The following is a 22,261-nucleotide window of genomic DNA, read 5'->3' on the forward strand; positions in this document are numbered from 1 at the left end:
GCCAGGGGCTTTCTATTAAGCTTACCTGGCACAGCAGCTTCCATGGAACCTGTAGAAATACAGGAACGGAAAGTCCGGGACCCTGAAGAGATCACCTGAAGGGCACAGCAAGAGTGAGACAATGGTGCACACGCCCCTCAGCCCCTAACTGTCCTGGAAAATGCAAGGCGACATTTTTTAGCACAGCAACTATCTGAGCAGAGCTGCATGGCACTGAATTCACTCTGGCATTCCCAGGGCTTCTAGATTAGTGGCATTGTCTTAAAATAATAGCGTGATGCTCATAATGCCTATTTGGCAAGATTTCGTCCTGTGAAGGGCCCTATGCTAAAAGCTTTATGTACAACACCTCTTTCAGTCCCTATAACTACTGTGTGGTGTTTTATCATCCCCCATTTAACTGGTGCTCAGACAAGTTAAGGGATTTGTCTAGGATTCTACAACTCTTGAACTGTGAAGCCAGGAGGTACACCCCAGTCACTCCAAACCCTACAATCTCCTCGTCACCAGGAGGCCATCCTGGCCCAAGGCGGAGTGCAGGACAAAAAGAATCTTTTTTTTTTTCCTTAAGGATTATTCTATTCTTTCCTGCCTATGTCTAAAAAAAGACTGAATGCATGCCTCTGACATCTTTTTTCCATTTTGTGTTTAATTACTGCACAAACGGCGCAGGGGCCAGAACGACCGTGCTTACTCATTTGGGTGTAAGGTCCAAAGGGTACATTTATTTCTAGTGAAGTCAGTCCATTCTTCTAGTTCCACTTGGTGCAAGAGGAAATAATCACACATATTGGCTGCTTCCCTCTCTGGAATTTGAACTTGGTCACAAACAAGAAGTCAGGAGATTAAAAAAGCAAAAAGCCTTCCAAAAATGTCCAGAGGAAAGGAATTAAGCATTTCCACAGCAGATAGCCTAATCCTTCCAAATCTGGAATTTCTGAGACTCTGGGGGAGCCAGACCTTCCAGACCCCCAGGCTTCGGTCTGTCTCTCTGGATCTGGATGGACTGGAGCAGCGAAGGCTGGTCTCCCTAAGACTCACCATATGTTAGGTGTGCATGCAACATACAGGCAGGAATGCCTTTGTCACTGAACTTACTAATCAAGAGTTTCAGAACAAGACGCGATGGGCTGCTACACTTCCTCCAAGACCTAACTGATTTCAAATCATTCATCCACCTCTTGGTAAAGAGTCCTGAATTCTAGTTCCCTAGAGGGTTTTTAATCACAACTATTCTTTTTTTTTTTTTTTAATAGTTTATTGTCAAATTAGTTTCCACATAACACTCAGTGCTCATCCCCACAAGTGTCCTCCTCCATGCCCATCCCCCCCTCCCCCCACATCCATCAGTCCTCAGTTTTTGTCAGCATTCAAGAGTCTCTCATGGTTTGCTTCTCTCCCTTTCCCCCACCATTTCTGCCCTTCTTCTCCCCCTTGTTCCTCCGTCAAGTTCCTCCTAATCCTCCTATACGTGCAAACATATGATATTTGTCCTTCTCTGCCTGACTTATTTCGCTCAGCATAACACCCTCAAGGTCCATCCATGTTGCTACACAGGACCAGATTTCATTCTTTCTCATTGCCATGTAGTATTCCATGGTATAGATAAACCACATCTTCTTGATCCATTCATCTAATCACAACTATTCTTTTGTTTTGTTTGTGCATACGTGTGTGTTCTTAGCCACAAAAGGGTGCATCTCTTGGGACCTGGTTTTTGTGCAGCCCGACAAGAGGCTCAGAGCTCTGGCTTTCTTCCTGTCACAACTCCCCTGAGCACTTCTCTTGTCTACACGGATCTGCACTGGTGGAGGGGCTTTGCACATGACACCATCAGGCTCAGACATCTAGTGCATGAAAAACATGGTATCTGTGGAAGTCCCTTTCCACACAGAGGCGACAGTGAGGTAACCCTAGGCATCCCAGACCCAGAGCCCCCCATTCAGGCCAGTGAGGCGAAGGTCCATGCAGGGTTTGCTCTCTCTCTCTCTGGCAGCTGTGGTTCTTGGCCCTGTTCCAATTTCCCTTTCAGTTTCAGAGAAACTGCAGTGCAGTCAGTGTGATGAGGAGGAGGGGCAGAGAGGGGATCAATCAAGTGCAGGACCTCGAGATTCTTCTGGCACCGCCTCCTCTCTGCACCCAGGCTGTCATAAGAAATGCTCCAGGGACGTGAATGGGGTTCGCGAAGCAGTGGCAGCCTTTCTGACCTAGCACAGGCTGCTGAGGGGTTCTAACGAGCAGTGGAGTGGTCAGAAGTGGGCTGGGAGGGGGGAAGGCAAAGGAAAAATCACAGTCCTAGGGAATTTACCAGTCACGTGATAACCTTCACCCAAATCCTAAAAACTTATCCTATAAATTATTGAGAGAGAGAATGGCTTATCTTTGAGCCATTTCTGTAACCTCTACACATTTCTCATGTGGTACTAGTTGATCATGCCTGTCTCTTTTTTTGTAACCATCAAGTCCTTGAGAGGCAGGACTGGACCTTACTCATATCCACTGTGTTAGGACCAACCCCCAATAAACAGTACTGAACCAAGAGTATCTGAAATACCTCAACTCCTCTTACTTCCCCTGCAAAGAATGTTCCACTTTCCAGTTGGCTATGCTGGTCTTTAATTTTGCCTCAAATGCTTCCCCTCTGATGCCTTCAGCCTGGCTCCTATTTTACTAGAGTTCTTGAACAAAGAGAGTGCATGCCAACCTCTAAACAGCAAAGGTTAATGACCACACGACAAATGGCCCTGAAGATGAGGCAGTGTGTGGCTGGCTGGCCCAACCTCAATAGAACAAATTCCAGGGACCTAAAAAATTGGTAAAGATGCTTCGAAGAGCACACTCCTGCACCAGCAATTGTGGACTACACAAATTAAGCTCAGATTCAGTAGTTCAACAGTCATAAACATATTTTGTAGCAGCAACAGGCAGCTTAGGCAATAAAGTTCTAATTGAGCCCTCACTTTTTTAATTTAAATTTCAGTTAACATACAATGTAGTATTAGTTTCAGATGTACAATATAGTGATTCAACCCTTCCATATAATACCTGGTGGTCATCATGACATGAACCTTCACTTTTATGCTCCAGTTAAAATCTGCTGACTTTCTGGGTGAGGAAGTGAATTCAAATTCTCTGAAAATCATAGAGCATGAAATTGCCATGGTGAAAAGTGTGGCACAATCTTACCACATTCAAGACTTACAATATTTGAACATCAGGACAACTTCCCCTCCCCACACTGTAGCCCTCGGAACTGGCAGGTAAATGGAAAGTCAGTTCCAAGAAGTAATTAGTGCTCCTTGCTTTATCTCACACATGAGCAATAGGCACACCAGGTAACAAGGCCATTTATGGGTCAGATTCCTGTGGTTCCCTCTGCTCTCCTGGACCCTTGAAATTATCTCTCCTTGAGTATACAACAGAGGGGCCCAATACAAATACACAATACAAACTACTAGTGCTTAAAATGGTCCAAGGGGAAGCAAGGTTCCAAGATTCTTGAAGCCTCTGCATGAATCATGAGGTTGAAAGATTAGAGGGGAAGGTAGATTTCGTTCACCAAGAAGCAAACCCAATGCCCAAAGGGGGAAAAGTGGCAGGGCCTGAATTAAAGAGAACTATCTACCCAATCCCTACCACCATGTCCTGATGCACACCAAAGCTGTGTCCCAAAGGCCCATCATCTGCAGCTATAAAAATGCTTATCTTTCAACATGCACTCCAAAAGTGTGTCCCAAAGGCCCATCATCCGCATCTACAAAAACGCCTCTCTTTCTAGTCACTCAGGAATGAGAAGGGCAGCTCATTCAAAAGCACCATCAAGCGACCACAAAGACTAGCTATAATAAGACCGACAACACCAATTGTTAGTGAAGACGTGGAGCAACTGGAACTCTCAGACATTGCTGAGTAGGGGTGTAAACTGGTATAAACACTTTAGAAAACTGACACTTTCTTAAAAAGTTAAATCTACATCTACTCTAAGACACAGAAATTCTACTCCTAAGAATTTATCCATGAGACAAAAAGCCCTGCAGAAGAATGTTCATGAAAACTTTATTCACAACAGCCCCAAACTGGAAACAGCCCAGCCCAGGTCAGCATCAGCAGGTGAACAAAAGGTGGTATAATTATACACTAGCACCCTCCTCAGCAATCAGAGGGAATAAACTGGTGATACGTACAACAGCCTAGATGAATCTCTGAACACTAGATTGAATGAAAGAGCAAGACACAAAGGAATACTTCCGGTGTGTTTCCATTTTTATGAGGCTCTAGAATAAACAGAACTTATTTATGGTAACAGAAATCAGATTGTGGTGGCTTTGGTGCTAGGTAAGAAGGGAGTAATGAAGAAAGGGCAAGTGGAAACTTCCTACAGTGACAGAAATGGTCTATGCCTTGATGGGAGTGTAAGCTACACGGGTGTATACATTCGTCAAAATTGATCAAGCGGTACACATAAGATAGGTGCATATCATATATGTAAATTATACCTCCATTTTTTTAACGTTTTAAAAGTTCTACTAAATAATTAAGATACAAGTTTAAAAAAAGAGGTGGAAGGAAACTAAAGGGAAAAAAGCCCTGCTTTAAAAATATCAGCAACTGTTGGGGGCACCTGGGTGGCTCAGTCGGTTAAGCGTTCAACTCTTGATTTCGGCTCAGGTCGTGATCTCACAGTTCGAGTTTGAGTCCCACATCAGGCTCTGTGTTGACCGTGCAGAGCCTGCTTGGGATCCTCTCTTCCTCTCTCTTTCTGTCCCTCCCCTCCTCTCAAAAATAAATAAACTTATAAAGAAAAATTAAAATGTCAGCAATTGTTAATAGACCCTTCATAAGAACACTGGGCCTCAACTGGTGCAGGTGTGGGGAACCAGGAACATGTCCTCCCTAATACTCAGGCCCCTCAGTGGACATTCTAGATGGAAAGTGTAATAAGCAAGTGGGGAAGAATAAAGGGTTGTTCTAATTTAAAAAGGGGCTAGACTACTCATGGGTACAATGAGAAGGCTAATTAATGAATTGGAGCTGCCCCATCACAGCAGTCCTTGAATACCTCTGGAGGAGAGAGATTTTCCTCAGGTGTTTTATTTGCTTAAACTCTGTAATAATTGTATACTGCTATGAGAAGACATCACCAGGACCCATCAAAAAGCTTAGGGTAATTGACTTGGGCTTATAAATCTGAGAAAAACTGATCCCAAGGTCCTCTTCTAGATTCTGAGCCTCCATCATCTCTCATACCACATTTCTACCTTAATATATCTATGTGCCTGAGTTATCCACTCTACCAAACAAATACAGCCATTTACTGTGCCTGACTGCTTTTTGAAGCAACAAGCCACTGCTTACAGCTGCTAGGGTTGTGCACTACCCAACTTCAAAGGGCAGGGCACTGTAAGCCTAGACCGCAACGGTGTGTGGCAACCCTGAGAGTTTTGAAAAGTTAAAGTGAATCAAAACCTAGACAGTGACTTTTCATGTGGTTTTCACAAACAGCCTCCCTACTCTAGTCAGGACTGTTTTGCTACTCAACAGCCCCGATGCAAGCAGGCACTTAAGGACCAGCCCCTTGATACTAAGGTTTCAAGTCAATGGCACTCCACTGACCAGAGCTGAAAAGAGAAACAGCCACAGACATTTTTAAGGCCCCTTGGCTCACAATTTCTAGATGTTCTAAGAAAGCAGCAAACGGGATCATGTTGACCACACACAGAGTACCTTCATACCACAGAAGTAGGGGTGGTTTTACAGTGTTTCCCTGGGATGTTTCCCTGGGATGCTCATGGATTAAAAGCTGAATTGGTGCTGGTATAGATGGAAACTGTTGGCTTCTTCTGGAAGGCTGCCACCAATTTGTCTACAACCCACACCCACCTTTGCCAGGGCCTTTCCTGGAGCCCTGCTATGATGGTTACTTAGGCCCGAAGGATTCCGGAACCCTCCAGCTCTGGGGCATCCCTTCACTGGGAGCCTCAGCCACCTAAAGCAAGGGAGGCAGAGACCACCTCAGCTACTGACACCAGGATCACAGCCAGTCTCACAGGTCAGCAAAATCCTTCTCAGGAGCACAATTTTCTTTACCTGGCCCCTCCAAAGATAATTGCCTTAGCTCCCTGAAAACTGCAACACACAAACTTGCACTCAGGAGTCCTTCCAGGAAAGCATACAGAGTCTCTCTCTGATGAACCCCACAGGCTTTACAACTCACTGAGCAGCCCACCAGACCTACCCTCAGTCATTCACCACACCATGCGGTCAAAGCCTGTGGAAAGGAATGGGGGGGTGAGCATCTGATGTCCATTCAGTTGTTGTTGTTCTTGTTTAATATAATCTAGAGGAAAATTAATTTTTGTAAATATATTTGTCTGGTATTGATAGGGAAAAATCTGTTATAAGATGGCTGACAGGACTGATAAGGGAATTCCAGTCCCTGCCTGAAAAATCCCATTCCGGGTTTTCCTTCCTATCCCAAGAGCCGCTGGAACAGACTGAAAATTGTTACCTCTACTTAAGCTCAGGGCTCAGACATCTAGAGGGTGATCTCCTCTGAGCCCACCAGTGTGAATTAAACCCCCTGCCTTCAAAGACCTCCAAGTGCTGCTTGGTTTTTCTGCTGGGTGATCCAGACCAGATTCTGTAACAGTATAACTGAGTTCCAAACAGGTTCTCAAATAAGAGTGATTTGTTTTTGTTTTTGATCCCCTATACATTTTTAAAAATTGAGATATAATTCACCCTTTTAAAGTGTACAATTCAGGGGCTCCTGGGTGGCTCAGTTGGTTGAGCATCCAACTTCAGCTCAGGTCATGATCTCATGGTTCATAAGTTCAAGCCCCATGTTGGCCTCTGTGCTGACTGACAGCACAGAGCCTGGAGCCTGCTTTGAGTTCTGTGTCTCCCTCTCTCTTTGTCCCTCCCGCTGCTCATGCTCTATCTCTGCCTCTCTCTCAAAAATCAACATTTAAAAAAATAAAGTGTACAATTCAGTGGTTTTTAGCATATTAACAGAGGTGTACAGCCATCACCATCACCACTACCAAATTCCAGAACATTTTCATCCCCTCGAAAAAAAAATCTGGGGCCTATTTTAAATTACTCTTCTGCCTAGGCCATTCTGCAACCACAGGCTGCTGACCACTTTGTGTTCCCAGAGAGTAAGTAAGTGCCCAAGATATTCTTGCACTGATTTAAAAGTTTAGCAATAACTCAAGGTGAAATGTGGGAATGTTGGCCAAACCTTATAAACTACTAACAGCATCACTGTGCTCAGAAACTGGGAGACAAAATGGCCCTCAACCTGATGAGGGCGCATAAGGCAAGCTGATAGGCCACAACTTGCTCCCCCCCTCCCGAGATGGGATACGTGTGCTGTTCCTCAGGCACTCCTGGCTGCCCAAGAACAAAGGAAAGGGGAAAAACAAATGGTTAACTGATAGAGATCATAGTCCTGCAGGACCTAAGTCTCCTTCACCTCTCCAAAGTGATGACAGAAATGGCAGATAGAACTCAATTTCCTTATAACCTGAAGCCCATTGACAGATACTTAAGGCTGGCAGAGTAAAACTTTTCTCCAGGAACTCCCTACTGTCTTAATGCTAATGATTTGCTAGAGGGAAAAACAAGCTTAGCTTGACAACACCTAGGCCTCCACTATCCTGGGAGTCTTCTTTAGCATATGAAAATCTCACTACAAACTTCCCAAGGACTTTACCTCCCCCAGCTTCATAGTATATAACCAGTCTCTTCAGGGTCCCGGGGCAGCTCTTTCTGCCCACGGGTCCTGTCCCCATGCTTTAAGAAAACCACCTTTTTGCACGAAGACATCTTCAAGAATTCTTTCTTAGAATGAAATCTGGCCATTTGTAGCAACGTGGATGGAACTAGAGGGTGTTATGCTGAGCAAAATAAGGCAGAGAAGGACAGATACCATTTGTTTTCACTCATATATGGAACAGGAGAAACTTAACAGAGGACCAAGGGGGAGGGGAAGGGGAAAAATAGTTGGGGAGAAGGAGGGAGGCAAACCATGAGACTCTTGAATACTGAGAACAAACTGAGGGCTGATGGGGGTGAGGAAGGGGGTGGGGGGGGTGATGGGCATGGAGGAGGGCACTTGTTGGGATGAGCACTGAGTGTTATATGGAAACCAACTTGACAATAAATTACAAAAACATTTTAATGAAAAAAAAAAGAATTCTTTCTTGGTCATCAGCTCTGGACCCCACTATCACCCCAAAAATCTCATCAAAACCAAGAGCAGCTCCAGAAGGAAGTTAGGTAACACTGAAAGTATTCACTCACTCCTGAGACTTTATAATATAAACTGCAGGATCACTGAAAAAGAAGCATTTAAAAAGAAAAACCTCAGAGAAGGCTCAGGAGACCTAAACCCCTGTCTCTCTGCTACTCACCTCCTCTGCACCATCTTGGCCACATCCCTTAACTGCTCTGGGTTTCAATTTCCTCATGTGTAAAATATGGCAGCACCATGGATAAATCACTAAGATTCCTTCCAGCTCTGAGAATCATGAGTAACAAACAAAGAAGCATCACCTTTTGGTTGAAAGGCAGGGTGATTTCTTTAGGTGAGAACTATTCGCCCCAATCCACCAGTAATCACTCAGGGAGCCAATAAGCATGCAAATCAGGCAGAACCAGGGAACTTTCCAAAGGTTTTGGTCAAAACACATCTCAAAGGGGAGGTTCCTTAGGAGGCCTTGCAATATCTGTTGGGTGGCAACCTCCTGGCTGCGCGACAGAATGACAAGAGGCACGTGTAAAGGCAGACACCCAGCAGTAATGGTGAGCAGAATCTGTTCAGGGTCAACACCGTGGGTTTTATATGATTTTTATTTTACAAAGGATAGGCTTTCGACACATGAGAGTGCAGAGAGCGCTCTACAGCAAACCTTAAAGTCGGGAGAGAACACCAGGCTGTGGGAACGGGCAGAAAATAGATGCGCATCAGTGTGGGCAAGTGTAGACTAATGCCTTGAGAAAAAGGTAATTCAAATTATCCTCAGGAGGCATGGTTTGTATGGGTCACAGACAATCTAGAAACACTGAGTCACTCTCGACAGTTCCCTCAGGATACTAGTTCAAATAGTTTGAAGCAGCTAAAAGCACCAACAGAAAGCTGTTATTGTTTGGGGTAGAAAAGGCCTTAGAAATAACCCAGTTCACCTTTCTCGTTTTAACGGAGACTCCAAGGGCTCCACAAATGCCTCAGGCACAGCAAACCGCCAACCAACAAACATTAGTTTAAGGAGCAAGACCAAGAAACGTGTATTTCCAGCCTTACTGCATGCAGATACTATTTCATTATCTTTGGCACCAACTTCAAAACACGGTAAAAAGCCATAATGGAATAGAGTATTGTGGGCAATTCCTGAATCTGAAAAACCACTATAGAGTAACTAAGACAGCAACAAGGTAAAGATAAGCTTTAAAAGTTGACTTCCTTAATCTGGAATCTTGAATATTGTAGGATAATATACAATAAAAAGGTATGAAAGGATGTCAGTCAGAAGTAGGGTGAATTTGAACTTTCTCACCAAATCCTTTAGCAGTAGGATTGAAGAGCAATTCTAGATGCTTAAAGAAGGAACTTTAGAAGTGGAGAAGATGCGCACCAATTTATTTGGCAGATAATAAGCCTGTCTGTGCATCTGAGACCACACCAGATGAAAACACAGACAACAAAATTCAAGAAAGGGTAAGAATAAATTCATGGGTGATAAATCCACAGCCAGTCATCGAGACCAGTTTCAAGTACACTGGCCATACCTAGCCCCTGAGCTTCCATCCTGGAAGGCAAACCACATTCTCTTACAAAATGTCCCTTGGGGCACCTGAGTGGCTCAGTCGGCTAAGTATCAGACTTCGGCTCATGATCTTACAGTTCACGAGTTCCAGCCCTGCATCAGGCTCTGTGTTGACAGCTCAGAGCCTGGAGCCTGTTTCAGATTCTGTGTCTCCCTCTCTCTCTGCCTCTCCCCCACTTATACTCTGTCTTTCTCTCTCTCTTTCTCAAAAACAAAAACAACCCCCCCCCCCCGCAAAAAAAAACCCCAAAAAACAACAACTTCAAAATGTCCCTTAGGGATATAATGGGGAGGAAGGCAGTGTCAGAGCACTGGGTTGAATGGGCCACAAAACAAACGGACTTACCTGTGGGGTGAGATGCAAATGCCAGAAGCACCACACTGAAAAAGAAACAGCAGAGCAGTGAAGAAGTCTTCTCCAGCACTGAAAAATAACAACGTACATTTCCACCCATTCTACCCAAAAAGGGTGAAATTTGCCTCAGTGCAAATTATCTGCACTGAATGGTCTCATTCTGCCTAAATTCAACTCATCAGTGAAAGGGTGAGAATCTCTTGAGATGCCTCAGATTTTGGCAAGAGGGATGAATGTACCCTGTGACAGACTAAGGATCTATGCCCCACTCTGAGGTCATCTATACCACCGAGTATTATCACACTCACTTAATCTTCCAAGAATATTTGTAAGCTAAACAAAGCAAACTCTGAATTACAAATAGGCTGCAATCTAAAAAATAGCTGTTGGATGTGAGCTGAATCTACTTTTGCTACAAAAATTAAATTTGTAGAGGGAAGTTAAATTTCCAGGGTGCATGGGTGGCTCAGGCAGTTAAGTGTCTGACTTTGGCTCAGGTCAGGATCCTGTGGTTCATGAGTTGAACCTGCGTCAGGCTCTGCACTGGTGGTGTGGAGCCTGCTTGGGATTCTCTTTCTCTCTGCCTCTGCCCTGCTTGTGCTCTCTCTCAAAATAAATAAGTAAACTAAAAAAAAAAAATTTTTAAAGTGGGATCAAACCAGTTGTTGGCCCTGGCAGGCAGAGCTCCTGGCTGGCACAGACCAGCACAGCTGCTGGAGGGATCTGAGGGATCCCAGACCTCTGGGGGCTGATGGCCTCAGTGCCCATGGGAAACTGAACGGCGGCCTTGGTTCTGATTCACATATCTTCATCACTTGTACTGAAGGACTTGGAAATGGAACCCTGCCTTCAGTGGGGTGCAGGGCAGGCCCAGCCAGGAAGCTTCGGGCACCAGACTCACAGGCAATGAGTGTCCTTACTGGAGGGGAAGGAGCTGGGCTGGCAGGGGACTGAGTTGGGGGTCACTGAGGCTCACTTTTCCATTTTCCATCCCCTTATTCCTTTGTCGCACGAGTGAACTCTAAGTTCTGGGGAGAAAAAGAACTGCCAACGTGTTCCGATGTCACGGACACATTTTAAACATCAAGAGCCTTCTGCATTTTCAGAAGAGTCTCCTGAAAAAGCAGCTGTTATGTCTGGGCAGAGTGGAACTAATGATTGTTTTCAGCAGAGTACAAAAGAGGCCCATGGCCATGCTTGGGGTGGATCTTCTCAAAAAAAGGCATTTTAATAAACTAAGATATTTATGAGCTTTATCTGCAGACAGAGAATCCAGCTCATGTTGAACATTTTCAGATTAACTTCCTGCAGAAGCCCACACGACCAAATGCTGACAGACACATCCCCAGCCAGGGTCATTTTCCCAAGTGTGGCTGCATTAGTGCCACCTTGGGTCCTCACGGCAGAGCTCACCCTCCTTCTTAGCGAGGCCCCACAGGCATGGCCATCGACCACGAATCTCCAAAAACACCAGCTAGCTGTTCTTTTTTTTTTTTCCTTAAATAGTTTATTGTCAAGTTGGTTTCCATATAACACCCAGTGCTCATCCCTACAAGTGCCCTCCTCCACGCCCATCACCCCCCTTCCCCTCCAACCCACCCCCATCAGCCCTCAGTTTGTTCTCAGCATTCAAGAGTCTCTCATGGTTTGCCTCCCTCCCTCTCCCCCACTATTTTTCCCCTTCTCCAGCTTCGTCCTCCGTTAACTTCCTCCTAATCCACCTATATGTGCAAACATATGGTATTTGTCCTTCTCTGCCTGACTTATTTCGCTCAGCATAACACCCTCAAGGTCCATCCATGTTGCCACACATGGCCAGATTTCATTGTTTCTCATTGCCATGTAGTATTCCATTGTATAGATAAACCACATCTTCTTGATCCATTTGTCAGTTGATGGACACTTAGGTTCTTTCCATGTTTTGGCTATTGTTGAGAGTACCAGCCAGCTGTTCTATTTAGCAGACAGAGCCCTAGACTTTGCTTGGCTTGGGCTGAGGGTATACAAACAGCAGTCCATACACCATATTCAAATATTATAAATCAAGCCTCAAACTTCATTCTATCTTAATAAGTACGTATACCTTCAAAACAACCTTGAAGTCTAGATTAGAATTCAGAATTCCTGGAGTTCCCAGAGCTTCATTTCAGAATGTGGCCGCATGGACAGATCCAGCCTCTGGCTCCTAACTCCCAGCAAACCCCTTTCTCTTTCCATCCCAGGCTCCATCCTGCACACTACGGCCTCACACACTGTGTGTGCACACATCAGCCTCCAAGGCTGCCTTCCACGCACAGCCCCCAACCCCACTAAGAGCCTGTCTTTGGACACTCCTTGGGTCTAGCAAAGAGTTGGAAAGACAGACCCAAGTAGGCCTTCGAATCAAGCTCGGGACCATCTGAGCAGGGAATTTTCAGTCTCGGGCTAGATGGCCCTGGGAAGAAACGTCCCCTGAGCCTTCCAGACTCCATAAGCCATGGGGAAAAGCATGGCCTTTGGAAATATGGAGCCAGACAGAGGACCCTCTTGCCTGGTCTACGGACAGAACTAAGATTTGGTTTCCTCAACTTCCAGTCATCTCACAAATTATTTAGCTTGCCTTTCTGGTAGGCATATTGGCTCCGAACACCCTAATCAAAATATTATTGGAAAATAAAACTCAATTAGTGCTAGAAAGACATGAGTTGTTCTTTGAAAATGTAAATTATATTTTACCTGAACATATAGTTTAAGTACTGCTGGTCAATGTCACTAAGGAATGAGAAAAAAGAAAAAAAAAGATAAAACATGTGGAATAGTAGAAGTGTTTTACAGACACAAAATAGTCATTATCTTCTACTAATAAACTATATCTAGGGTTACGTATCTACATTTCAAAATTGTCAATAAATGGTATGAAGAGTACTTTATATTCAAAACTAGTTCCTGGCTCATTTAAAAAAATTTTTTAATGTTTTTTTTATTTTTGAGAGAGACAGAGTATGGGGGAGGGACAGAGAGAGAGGGAGACACAGAATCCGAAGCAGGCTCCAGGCTCTGAGCTGTCAGCACAGAGCACGACACAGAGCTCGAACTCATGGACTGTGAGATCATGACCTGAGCAGAAGTCAGATGCTTAATGGACTGAGCTACCCAGATGCCCCTGGCTCATTTTTAAAACATGTTTCCTAGTTTGGTGGTATCACATGCATGTTCACCTGTGGCAGATTATCTTCCATGTGTACCTTTGCCACTTAAAAAGAATGCCAGCTCTCAGGCCACTGGACTAGCTCCTGGGGCTGCCATATTTGACCAGTAAAAATACAGGACACCCAAATAAATCTAAATCTCAGATAAAGAGTCACGTTTAAGTATGTTCCAAATATTGCATAGGACATAGCTACACTAAAAAAAGGCTTCACTACTTATCTGAAATTCAAATTTAACTGGGCATTCTGTATTTTATCTGGCAACTCCACTGGCTTTTTGCTGCAGAAACACTTCATTAAAAGAACAAAAGGTGCCCTAGGGACCCAAGTCACAGCCTCCGAGTGTATAACCTTCTTCCAGGGGTCCTTCCCTTCAGACCCGCCGGTGGGTCCTGAAACCGAGAGGCCAGCGGGGCCAGTCTAGGGTCTCTGACCTCCCAGATGCAGCCCAGCCCACACTGGGACTCTGTCTCTTTCATTTACATTTGCCAAGGCTGGTACGTTGACTGCCCACAAAAGAGGCCTCATTTTACCCCAAAACAGACTGGGGAACTTCTGGGTCTAATCAAAGTCAAGTTAGGAAGGGGCTGAGGAAGCAAGAAAAAAAAGAGTTGGTCTCTGAGTTGTTAGAAGTAAACTAAGGCCCAAAGCAGCAAGTGATGTCATTTTTACAAAAATGTCGTCTGACTGGCTCCTAAATGAAGAGGGTAGAGGTTCCCCTGTTCTTCACACGTCACTGGTACGATCAGGTGCTGGTGGACCCTGCCTGGAATGCCCAACAGCAGGACAAACGGCTCTGGGGGCGCCAGGCTGCTGTGCCCTCACCACAACCCTGACCTGCAGAGTTTCTGGCTTAATGGAACAAGCTCACAACACCATGGGCCTCACCTCTTTGCTTTAACCAACAAGAACCCACCACACTTCAAAAGTTTACCTTAGGGTACCTGGGTGGCACAATCAGTTAAGCGCCTGACTTTGGCTCAGGTCATGATCTCACAGCTCATGAATCTGAGCCCCACATCGGGCTAGATGTGGAGCCTAGAACCTGCTTCAGATTCTCCCTCTCTCTCTGCCCTTCCCTAGCTTGCACTCTGTCTCTATCTCTCTCAAAAATAAACATTAAAAAAAATAATAATAAATGAACTAATTAAAGTTTACCTTAAGGGCACCTGGGTGGCTCAATCAGTTGCACATCTGACTCTTGACTTCAGCTCAGGTCATGCTCTCATGGTTCATGGGTTCAGACCCCGCAACTGTGCTGTCAGCACAGAGCCTACTCGGGATTCTGTCTCCCTCTCTCTCTGCTCCTCCCCTCCTGCTCTCTATCTCTTTCTCAAAAAAAAAAAAAAAAAAAGGAATAAACAAAAAAAATTAAAAGTTTACCTTAATGCATTGGGTTTCCGGGACTTCTGCAATATCTTATAAGCTCCTGAAAACAAAGCAATGGATGTTACTGGCACAGGGCATTCTGCAGAAGGGGCTGCAGGCAATTCCGGGGAAGCATGAAATCCACATGCACAAGGGCTGCCCTTCCCACAAGGCTCACCCAGCGCCAACAGGGGGCGACAACAACACTGGAGGGCTCGAGGATGTGAAAGCCACAATCCCTGTGATAACCGTTTGGGTACAGGAGAGTGCTGGGCCAGGAAGGCTCATGATCAGCAGGAGACAATTAACAGGAAGCTTTCCGCTTCCTTTGCAGGGCGCCCAGGGGAAAGAAATACCCTGGATCTCTGAACTGTGTGTAACAAAGTCAGGGCATTGCCCTCCCTCCACGACTGCAGACAGGAAACACTGAGTATATGACTTGAAATAAAGTCAGATGGGCCTTTTATCCAACCGCCCCCCACTCTTACTTTCCTTTGGGTACACTGCTGAAAGAGTATTTCTGGCACAAACTTCTGGATCTTCCCCACCACTTTTCGAGAAGACCAACTGGCATTTCGCAAGTAGGCTTCAGCGAGTGGGGCCCCAGCCACGGTGAGTTAATTAATGTTGGTTGAGAAAAAGAGGAGACTATATCAGAAATGGAAACATTTGAGGAAAACTCCAGAACAGGAAAATCAGATCAGAAAATGCCCATGTAATTTTAATCTTGACACCTGGTCTTTTTTTTTTTTAAATATAGTTTATTGTCAGATTGGCTAACATACAGTATGCAAAGTGTGTTCTTGGTTTTGGGGATAGATTCCTGTGGACAGCTGGCCTGTGGACCCTTCCTATAGCTCAGGGTCACTGAAAAGTGGACATATATGATAAGGTCTAAATATTAAGCCTCAATTATTTAAGTAAGCATTTTTTTAACACTTACCTACACAGAATAAGTGAATTACAGCCCAGAAATATCCATCTGGATCAAACTGTAACACAAGATTAAAAAACAAAAACCAAAAACGGCTGTAAGTACAGACACACAGGACCCAGCCTGGTCATCAGAAACCATTGATGTGGATGCACAGTGCCGAGGAAGGGTTCCACAACAGGATTCTGGGGGCCTCGGGCCAGTCTGTCCTCATTTCCCAACTGGCTGCTTACAAAATCTTCCTAACAGGGTTCTCTGTGTCCAGCACCCCTTGCCCCATTCTCCACACTGCCCTCACACTATGTCTCTAAAAGGCTAATTCAATGGTGTCATCTATCACTTAAAATCACTCACCAGTCCCCAGGGACTTTAGGATAAACTTCAAACTCACAACACCAAAGGATCTCTCTGACAAGCCCAGTCCTATCCACTGCACCCCCTCCAGGGAAAGAACTTGCACTTCCCCCAGCACAAATGCTCCCCTCCACCAACTAAGCCGGNCTTCCTTATTTTTCTCCATAGAAGCTTATCTCATCAGACACACTCTATTTCACCTGTCAGCTGTCTCTCTCTCCACCATCCATTAGGCTGTAAATTCCGGCAGGGCAGGAATTGGCACAGGGCCAGGCACATAAGATGTGTTCAGTAAAGTTGAATCACAGAATACTCCGGACAGCTCCAGGACTATGCAAACACTTGCCTTCTTCTCCTGGTCAACTCCCCCTCATCTTTCAAGATTTAGGTCCAGATAGGAGAGTTGGGCTCTAGCATCATAAAGATCTAGCATTAATTCTAGAATCCCCACTTATTCATTAGTGGGGACCTCGAGGGCCTCATTATTATTTTTTTTAATATTTATTTCCTTTTGAGAAAGAGGGAGCATGAGTGGGGAGGAGCAGAGAAAGAGGAAGACAGAATCCCAAGCAGGCTCCTCACTGTCAGCGCAGAGCCCGATGTGGGACTTGAACTCATGAACCATGAGATCATGATCCAAGTCAAAATCAAGAGTCAGACACTCAATCGACTGAGCCACCCAGACGCCCTGGGGCCTCATTATTCTTTAGCTCTGCAGTAGAGACAATAATAGTCCCTTTCCTCATAAAACTGTGAGATTTTAAATAAAAGAAGACACATAAAGCATTGGCACAGAGCCTGACACGTAGCTAGCTCCCTATAATTGTTAGCTATTCCTCCTTCCTGGTTCCCAAGTCTTCATAGGTGCCTCACAACATCCGCATCTCCCCAGGACAGAGCTCTGGCCTCCGTGTGTTGTAATTATCTGTTTATTATCTATCCTCCTCCCCTTTGCTCTGTCTAGACTCTGACTTCCGCCTAGATGAGGACAATTCTTTCTTTGTGTCCCCAGAGCCTGGCTCAGTGCCTGACATTTGATGGGGACTTAATAAGTGCTGGGGGACAAAAGAGGGAAAATAGACCCACTAATGAGATGACTACTGGGCGGGTAGGGGTGGGTCCTCAGTGCCTAATAAAGAAAAACTTGAGATAACAAAGTGAAAATCACTCTACAGATGAGGCCCTTGGGATGAGGGGGAAAATCAACTTCACCTCTATGCACAAGGCTAAGGCAACTTGGGCACTGGCTTGTGGGTCCTTCAAGCACACAGAGGGCAGACTGCACCACCACAGTGCCCAGCAGTCAGAGCCCTGCTGCATCACCACAGCCTTGGGGAGAAGGCAATAGCCTGAGGAAAAGGTGTTGACCTAGTCAAGAGGTACCCAGCCTGGAAGCTTCGAAATGCTTTTGCATAGGCTAGGGCTCTTCTGGTTCTAGAAGGAAGGACTAGAAAGTTCTGCTCATACATGCAGCCTTCAGAGAGTAAAAGGTACTTGGGAGGCAAAATGAATGCACTTGAACTTACCTGGGAGTCGTTGAAGGGGAGGCATCCCGCAGCAGCCAGGAGGAAGAGGGCACTGTGCAAAGGGAGAAAAGACACGCAGCTTCACTTTTCAACATCAAAGGGGTTCCCAGAGACTGTGGAGGTTGAAACATACTGAGTGGAGCGTGGATGGGCCAAGACCCTTTGAGACCAAGCCCCATGCCCCTGTTCTGCCTCTGAGAACCCCACTACCTATGCAGCTTTCAACCGTGTGCTGCACTGGTGAGCAGACAGTTCCTTCCCCGGGTGCTCTGCTGGCCTTCCCCCAGACACAGGCATTTGTGAAACCACAACTGGCTCACTGGAGAAAACCAGGATGCCCGTGAAACAGATAATAAAAGGAGATTTTTTTAACTGCAGATCCCCAAAAATACACCAGTGGAAAGCTGGGCAATTAGATTGCAGTTACGGCACTTAGGCAAAAGCAGCACATTAAAATCTTCGGTGCAGCATCTTCACCAAGTGATCAAACTTAACATCTCCAATGACAGGACAGATGTACATCGTGTGCCTCCTGATATGGCATCCTGAGAAGGACAGAACGTCACTCAGGCAGCATTCCTGCCAAATATGCATAACCCACCGTGCACGGCCGGCTGGGCTGGGCCAGGGGGACTGGTACAGCACTGGGACCTCGCAACCCTGGGAAGGTCAGGATGACACAGAACATCCTAAGGCACAGGAAGGTCCTCCACTCCAGCCCATCCCCATCCTATAGCCTCGCCAACTCTTAAGAAGGCACCAGATTACCAAAGCACCCAGAGGCAAAGGGTGCAGGGAGTCGAGGGAGGCTGTTGAAAGGGTTTCTGGGGCTGCACAGGATTAGGCAGGTGGCAGGAGAGGAGAACTCTAATGGATTGGGTGTCTCCCTACAGCAGAGGACTTTTTAGAACCTAGGATGTGTCCCCAGCCACTTTCCCCAGCCACAGGCAGTGAGCCTTAGACAGCACCTCAAGCAGGCAGCCCTTGGGGCTGAGAGGGGACGGCCAGGTGTGAGGCAGCGCCTGGTTTTCCCACCAAACCTGGCCTTGAGCAACACCTGGCTACATCAGGTATTAGTGCGTTTTAATGCCTCCGTTTAACACCTGCTCATCTTTTAAAGAGAGGATGAGTCCTGACAGTGTTGTTGTTATTTTTTCCCAAGTAGCAGCCTGTAATAAAAGCAAACTAAGAGACTGGATGAAAGCCCAGAAATATATGAAACAAAAAGTCCTAAATCCATGTGTCTGTTGGTTTTCTATCTTCAGGACTGAGCTTCGTGGCTATGGTGGAGGAGGCCGGGAGCAGCTAGAGAACAAGGGACTTAGCACACTGAAGGCACAGGGACGGCCTGAGAGTGCAGCCCAGTCCGTGTTCCAGCTGAGGAGATGAGGCACAGAGGGCTGTGAGGCTGGCCCTTGGTCACTTTGCCTAAGACGACGACTCAGATCCCTGACCCTTGCGGCCAGCACTTTTCCACCACGGGAATCATAAAAATCCATGAAGTTGCAAAAAATATTTTTCAAATTTTAAGTCATTCCCGTGTTTTCCATTTTCCTTCTCCCGTCGGCAGTGCACAACTCTTAGCAAAGGTTTGGGGGCCAAGAGCTGAAATCTAGCACATGTTACTTTCCCCTTAGGAACTGAATATCTCAGGGGAAAAAAAATACACACAGAGAGAGTAAAATTTAGAATAAGACACAAAATAAGGGTACATGAATGTATATAATAAATCCTGCCCACTCTCGAATAGGAATCTCCAACAGTTTATCATCAACGTTTAAAATCAGGTTAAATCTTCTATTTTAGAGGGCTGTGGGTTTTTGTTTTTTTTTAAACTTACCTACAAATCTTTGCAGGAGACGTTTTCTGTATGAAAATAAAAAGACTTACAGTTAGTTTTTAAAAATTCTTTTTCTCCTTGAAAGAAAATATTTATTTTATATATTAAAACATTTTTTTAAATGTTTATTCATTTTTGAGAGACAGGGAGAGACAGAGCATGAGTGTGAGAGGGGCAGAGAGAGAGAGAGACACTGATTCCAAAGCAGGCTCCAGGCTCCAAGCTGTCAGCATAGAGCCAGACATGGGGCTTGAACCCACAAACCACAAGATCATGACCTGAGCCGAACTCGGATGCTTAACCGATTGAGCCATCCAGGAGCCCCTAAAAGAAAATATTTAGACCAAGAGGCAAATAAATTTTGAGTAAGGTTACTGGGGACTTAAGTGCTTGCTGCACCTCAGTATTTCTTGGGGCTTTTTCTGCTTGGACCACATGAAGAATGACTCAGAGGTCCAGAATTGGGTCATCGGGGCAAAGCACTCAGGGCATACAGTTTTACTATCCTCACCACTGGAACCATGTTTACTCACAAAACCCCAAAATGATGCCAGGGCCAAGCCTTCAAATATCTTATACACCAAGACAAAAGAGAGAGAAAAATCCATGTGACCTGTGCAAGAAGATAAATTAAGCTCCTGTTCAATTTCTGTTCCAATCTGCCTCCTTATATTTTCCTTTCGTTAATCCGGCTCTGATTCTGGGCAGTGTCATAAATTCTCTGGGATGATGTATAAATGAAGAAACAGGAAAAAGGAGAAGGAACTGTTAACTCTCCCTCCCCTAGAAAGAGAGAAAGAGCAGACTGGGGAAATCTGAAATTGCAATTTAAAGCTCTCTGAAATGAGGAGATTCTAATGTGGAGTCTACTTTTATCCTCTCCTTTTTATTAGTCATCTAAGGGAATTAGTCCTTTGCACTCAGGAAAAAAGTTCTAGCAGGGAGAAGCATAGATTTTTCTATATTTGATAGAGGAAATGACAGATTAATTCTGGGCATTTCAAAAGGATTACTTTGCTAGTTGAGGATAAACTATAGTTTTTTTTACTCTAGTTCAGGAAAAGTAAAGTATGACTATATTGTTTAAAATTGAAGCACCCAGTGGCGCCTGGGTGGTTCAGTCAGTTAAGCATCCAGCTTCAAATCAGGTCATGGTCTCACAGTTCATGAGTTTGAGTCCCATGTCGGGCTCTCTGCTGTCAGCACAGAGCCCGCTTCAGATTCTCTGTCCCGCCTCTGCTCCTCCCCGACTTGTGTTTTTTCTCTCTCTCTCTCTGTCTCTCTCTCCCTCTCTCCCTCTCAAGAATAAGTAAACATTAAAAAAAAGTCTTAAAAATGAAGCATTCAAAAGACACAAACTTCCAGTTATAAAAGAAGTCTTGGGCATGTAATGAACATGCATGGTGACTATAGTTACTAATACCTTATTGTAGATCTCAAAGTTGCTAAGAGAGTAGATCCTGAAAGTATTCATCACAAGAAAAAACATTTTATAACTGCATATGGTACTGTATGTTAACTAGACTTATTGTGATCATTCTGCAATATATACAAATATCAAGCCGATATACTGTCCACCTGAAACTAATATAATGTTATACGTCAATTACATCTCAATTGTTGCTTAAATGTGAACCAGTGACAAGGAAACATGGTTTGCTATGAAGGCTATGTTCAGTTTTCATGCATTACTAAATAATCCAGTTTGTATTGTTTTAATAAATGGATCCTGTGTGTGTGCAAAGGAGTGCCTTGCATGTTTAGGTCCTTTTCATCTGTGTGGAAACGGCCTCAGCTGGCCACGCCAACCTTGACTCTGCTGCCACCTGGTGGAGATACTTATCCCTTCAGTAGGGAAAGGATGACCCAAAAGGTGACCTGGCTCACAACACCTGGAGAATTGCCCTCATCAAGGGAAAATGTGTCACTAAAAGAACTAAATGTAATCAATGTCTGCAACAATTTGGCGGGAGAGTAGGAACAGGACAGAGACAAAAAGCATGTCCCGGCTCCTCCATGAACAGTAATCACAGTCACCCAGCAAGTGGCTGTCAGGGGGCTTCTGTCACAGGGCAGCAAATCAATACGGTGTGTGATTCAGAGGATCACCCATTTCTCAGAGGAGGAACTGTTTCATTTTATTTTAAACATGTCTTGGGGCACCTGGGTGGCTGAGTAGGTTAAATGTCTGACTTCAGCTAAGGTCATGATCTCGAGGTTCTGTGAGTTTGAGCCCCACATCAGGCTCTGTGCTGACAGCATGGGGCCTGCGTCGGATCCCCTGTCTCCTTCTCTCTGCCCCTTCTCTCAAAAATAAATAAACATTAAAAAAATATGTTTTAAATAAATAAACACCTCTGGCCAGAGGAGCCAGAACCTGAGATATGGATATTAAAACAAGCAATAAATGCATTATTGAGCCCCATCTCCAAGGGCTTCAAAAACAGTAACTGAGTGGTTACTGTCTGGGTGTTCACCTTTTCAGGCTTCTCAGTCCTAAAGTCACCCAGTGATAAGTCCTCGTGATATCCCAGTGTTCTGAATGGGTCAGTATAACTTCTCAAAAGTCATACCGCCAAAAATAACAATAAATAGCTAACATTACGAGAGGTCAGCTAAATTACTGTGAGGGCTACCTACTCTGGGCCGGTGTTGTTCTAAGCCCTCTACAGGTATTGACTTATATCATTATGGGTTAATTAAGTCTCAGGCTATATGCTACAGTTGTGATCACCAAGGCACTGAGAAATTAGCTAAGTTGCCCAAGGTCACACAGGGTTTGAGCTCAGGCAATCTAGCCCTGGAGCCCTGATCCTTTATGAAGTTATTCTGTCACAGCCAGCCTACCAGTCCTGTGGTGACAAGC

At 45.0% G+C, this 22,261-nt stretch overlaps 1 protein-coding gene across 6 annotated transcripts in view; it reads right to left on the reverse strand.

Moving 5' to 3' along the window:
- SLC35D4 (solute carrier family 35 member D4) overlaps positions 1-22,261 on the reverse strand; it is a 119,687-nt gene that overhangs the window by 51,028 nt on the left and 46,398 nt on the right. For 5 of the 6 annotated variants that reach the window (XR_013338542.1, XR_013338543.1, XM_077778207.1 and 2 more), the window contains 7 exons: positions 19,396-19,421; positions 17,556-17,607; positions 15,685-15,733; positions 14,757-14,802; positions 12,901-12,936; positions 10,177-10,211; positions 26-95 (listed from right to left, as the gene is read on the reverse strand). Coding sequence is in view for 4 of the 6 variants with exons in the window: in XM_077778207.1 (XP_077634333.1) it covers positions 26-95; positions 10,177-10,211; positions 12,901-12,936; positions 14,757-14,802; positions 15,685-15,733; positions 17,556-17,607; positions 19,396-19,421 (314 nt within the window). In the remaining 2 variants the exon portion in view is untranslated. The remainder of the gene's footprint in view (positions 1-25; positions 96-10,176; positions 10,212-12,900; positions 12,937-14,756; positions 14,803-15,684; positions 15,734-17,555; positions 17,608-19,395; positions 19,422-22,261) is intronic. The other variant, XM_077778205.1, reaches the window with a different exon arrangement.

Source organism: Crocuta crocuta, unplaced genomic scaffold (genome assembly GCF_008692635.1).
Source record: "Crocuta crocuta isolate KB4526 unplaced genomic scaffold, BGI_CrCroc_1.0 scaffold26, whole genome shotgun sequence".
Classification (NCBI taxonomy): Eukaryota; Metazoa; Chordata; class Mammalia; order Carnivora; family Hyaenidae; genus Crocuta; species Crocuta crocuta.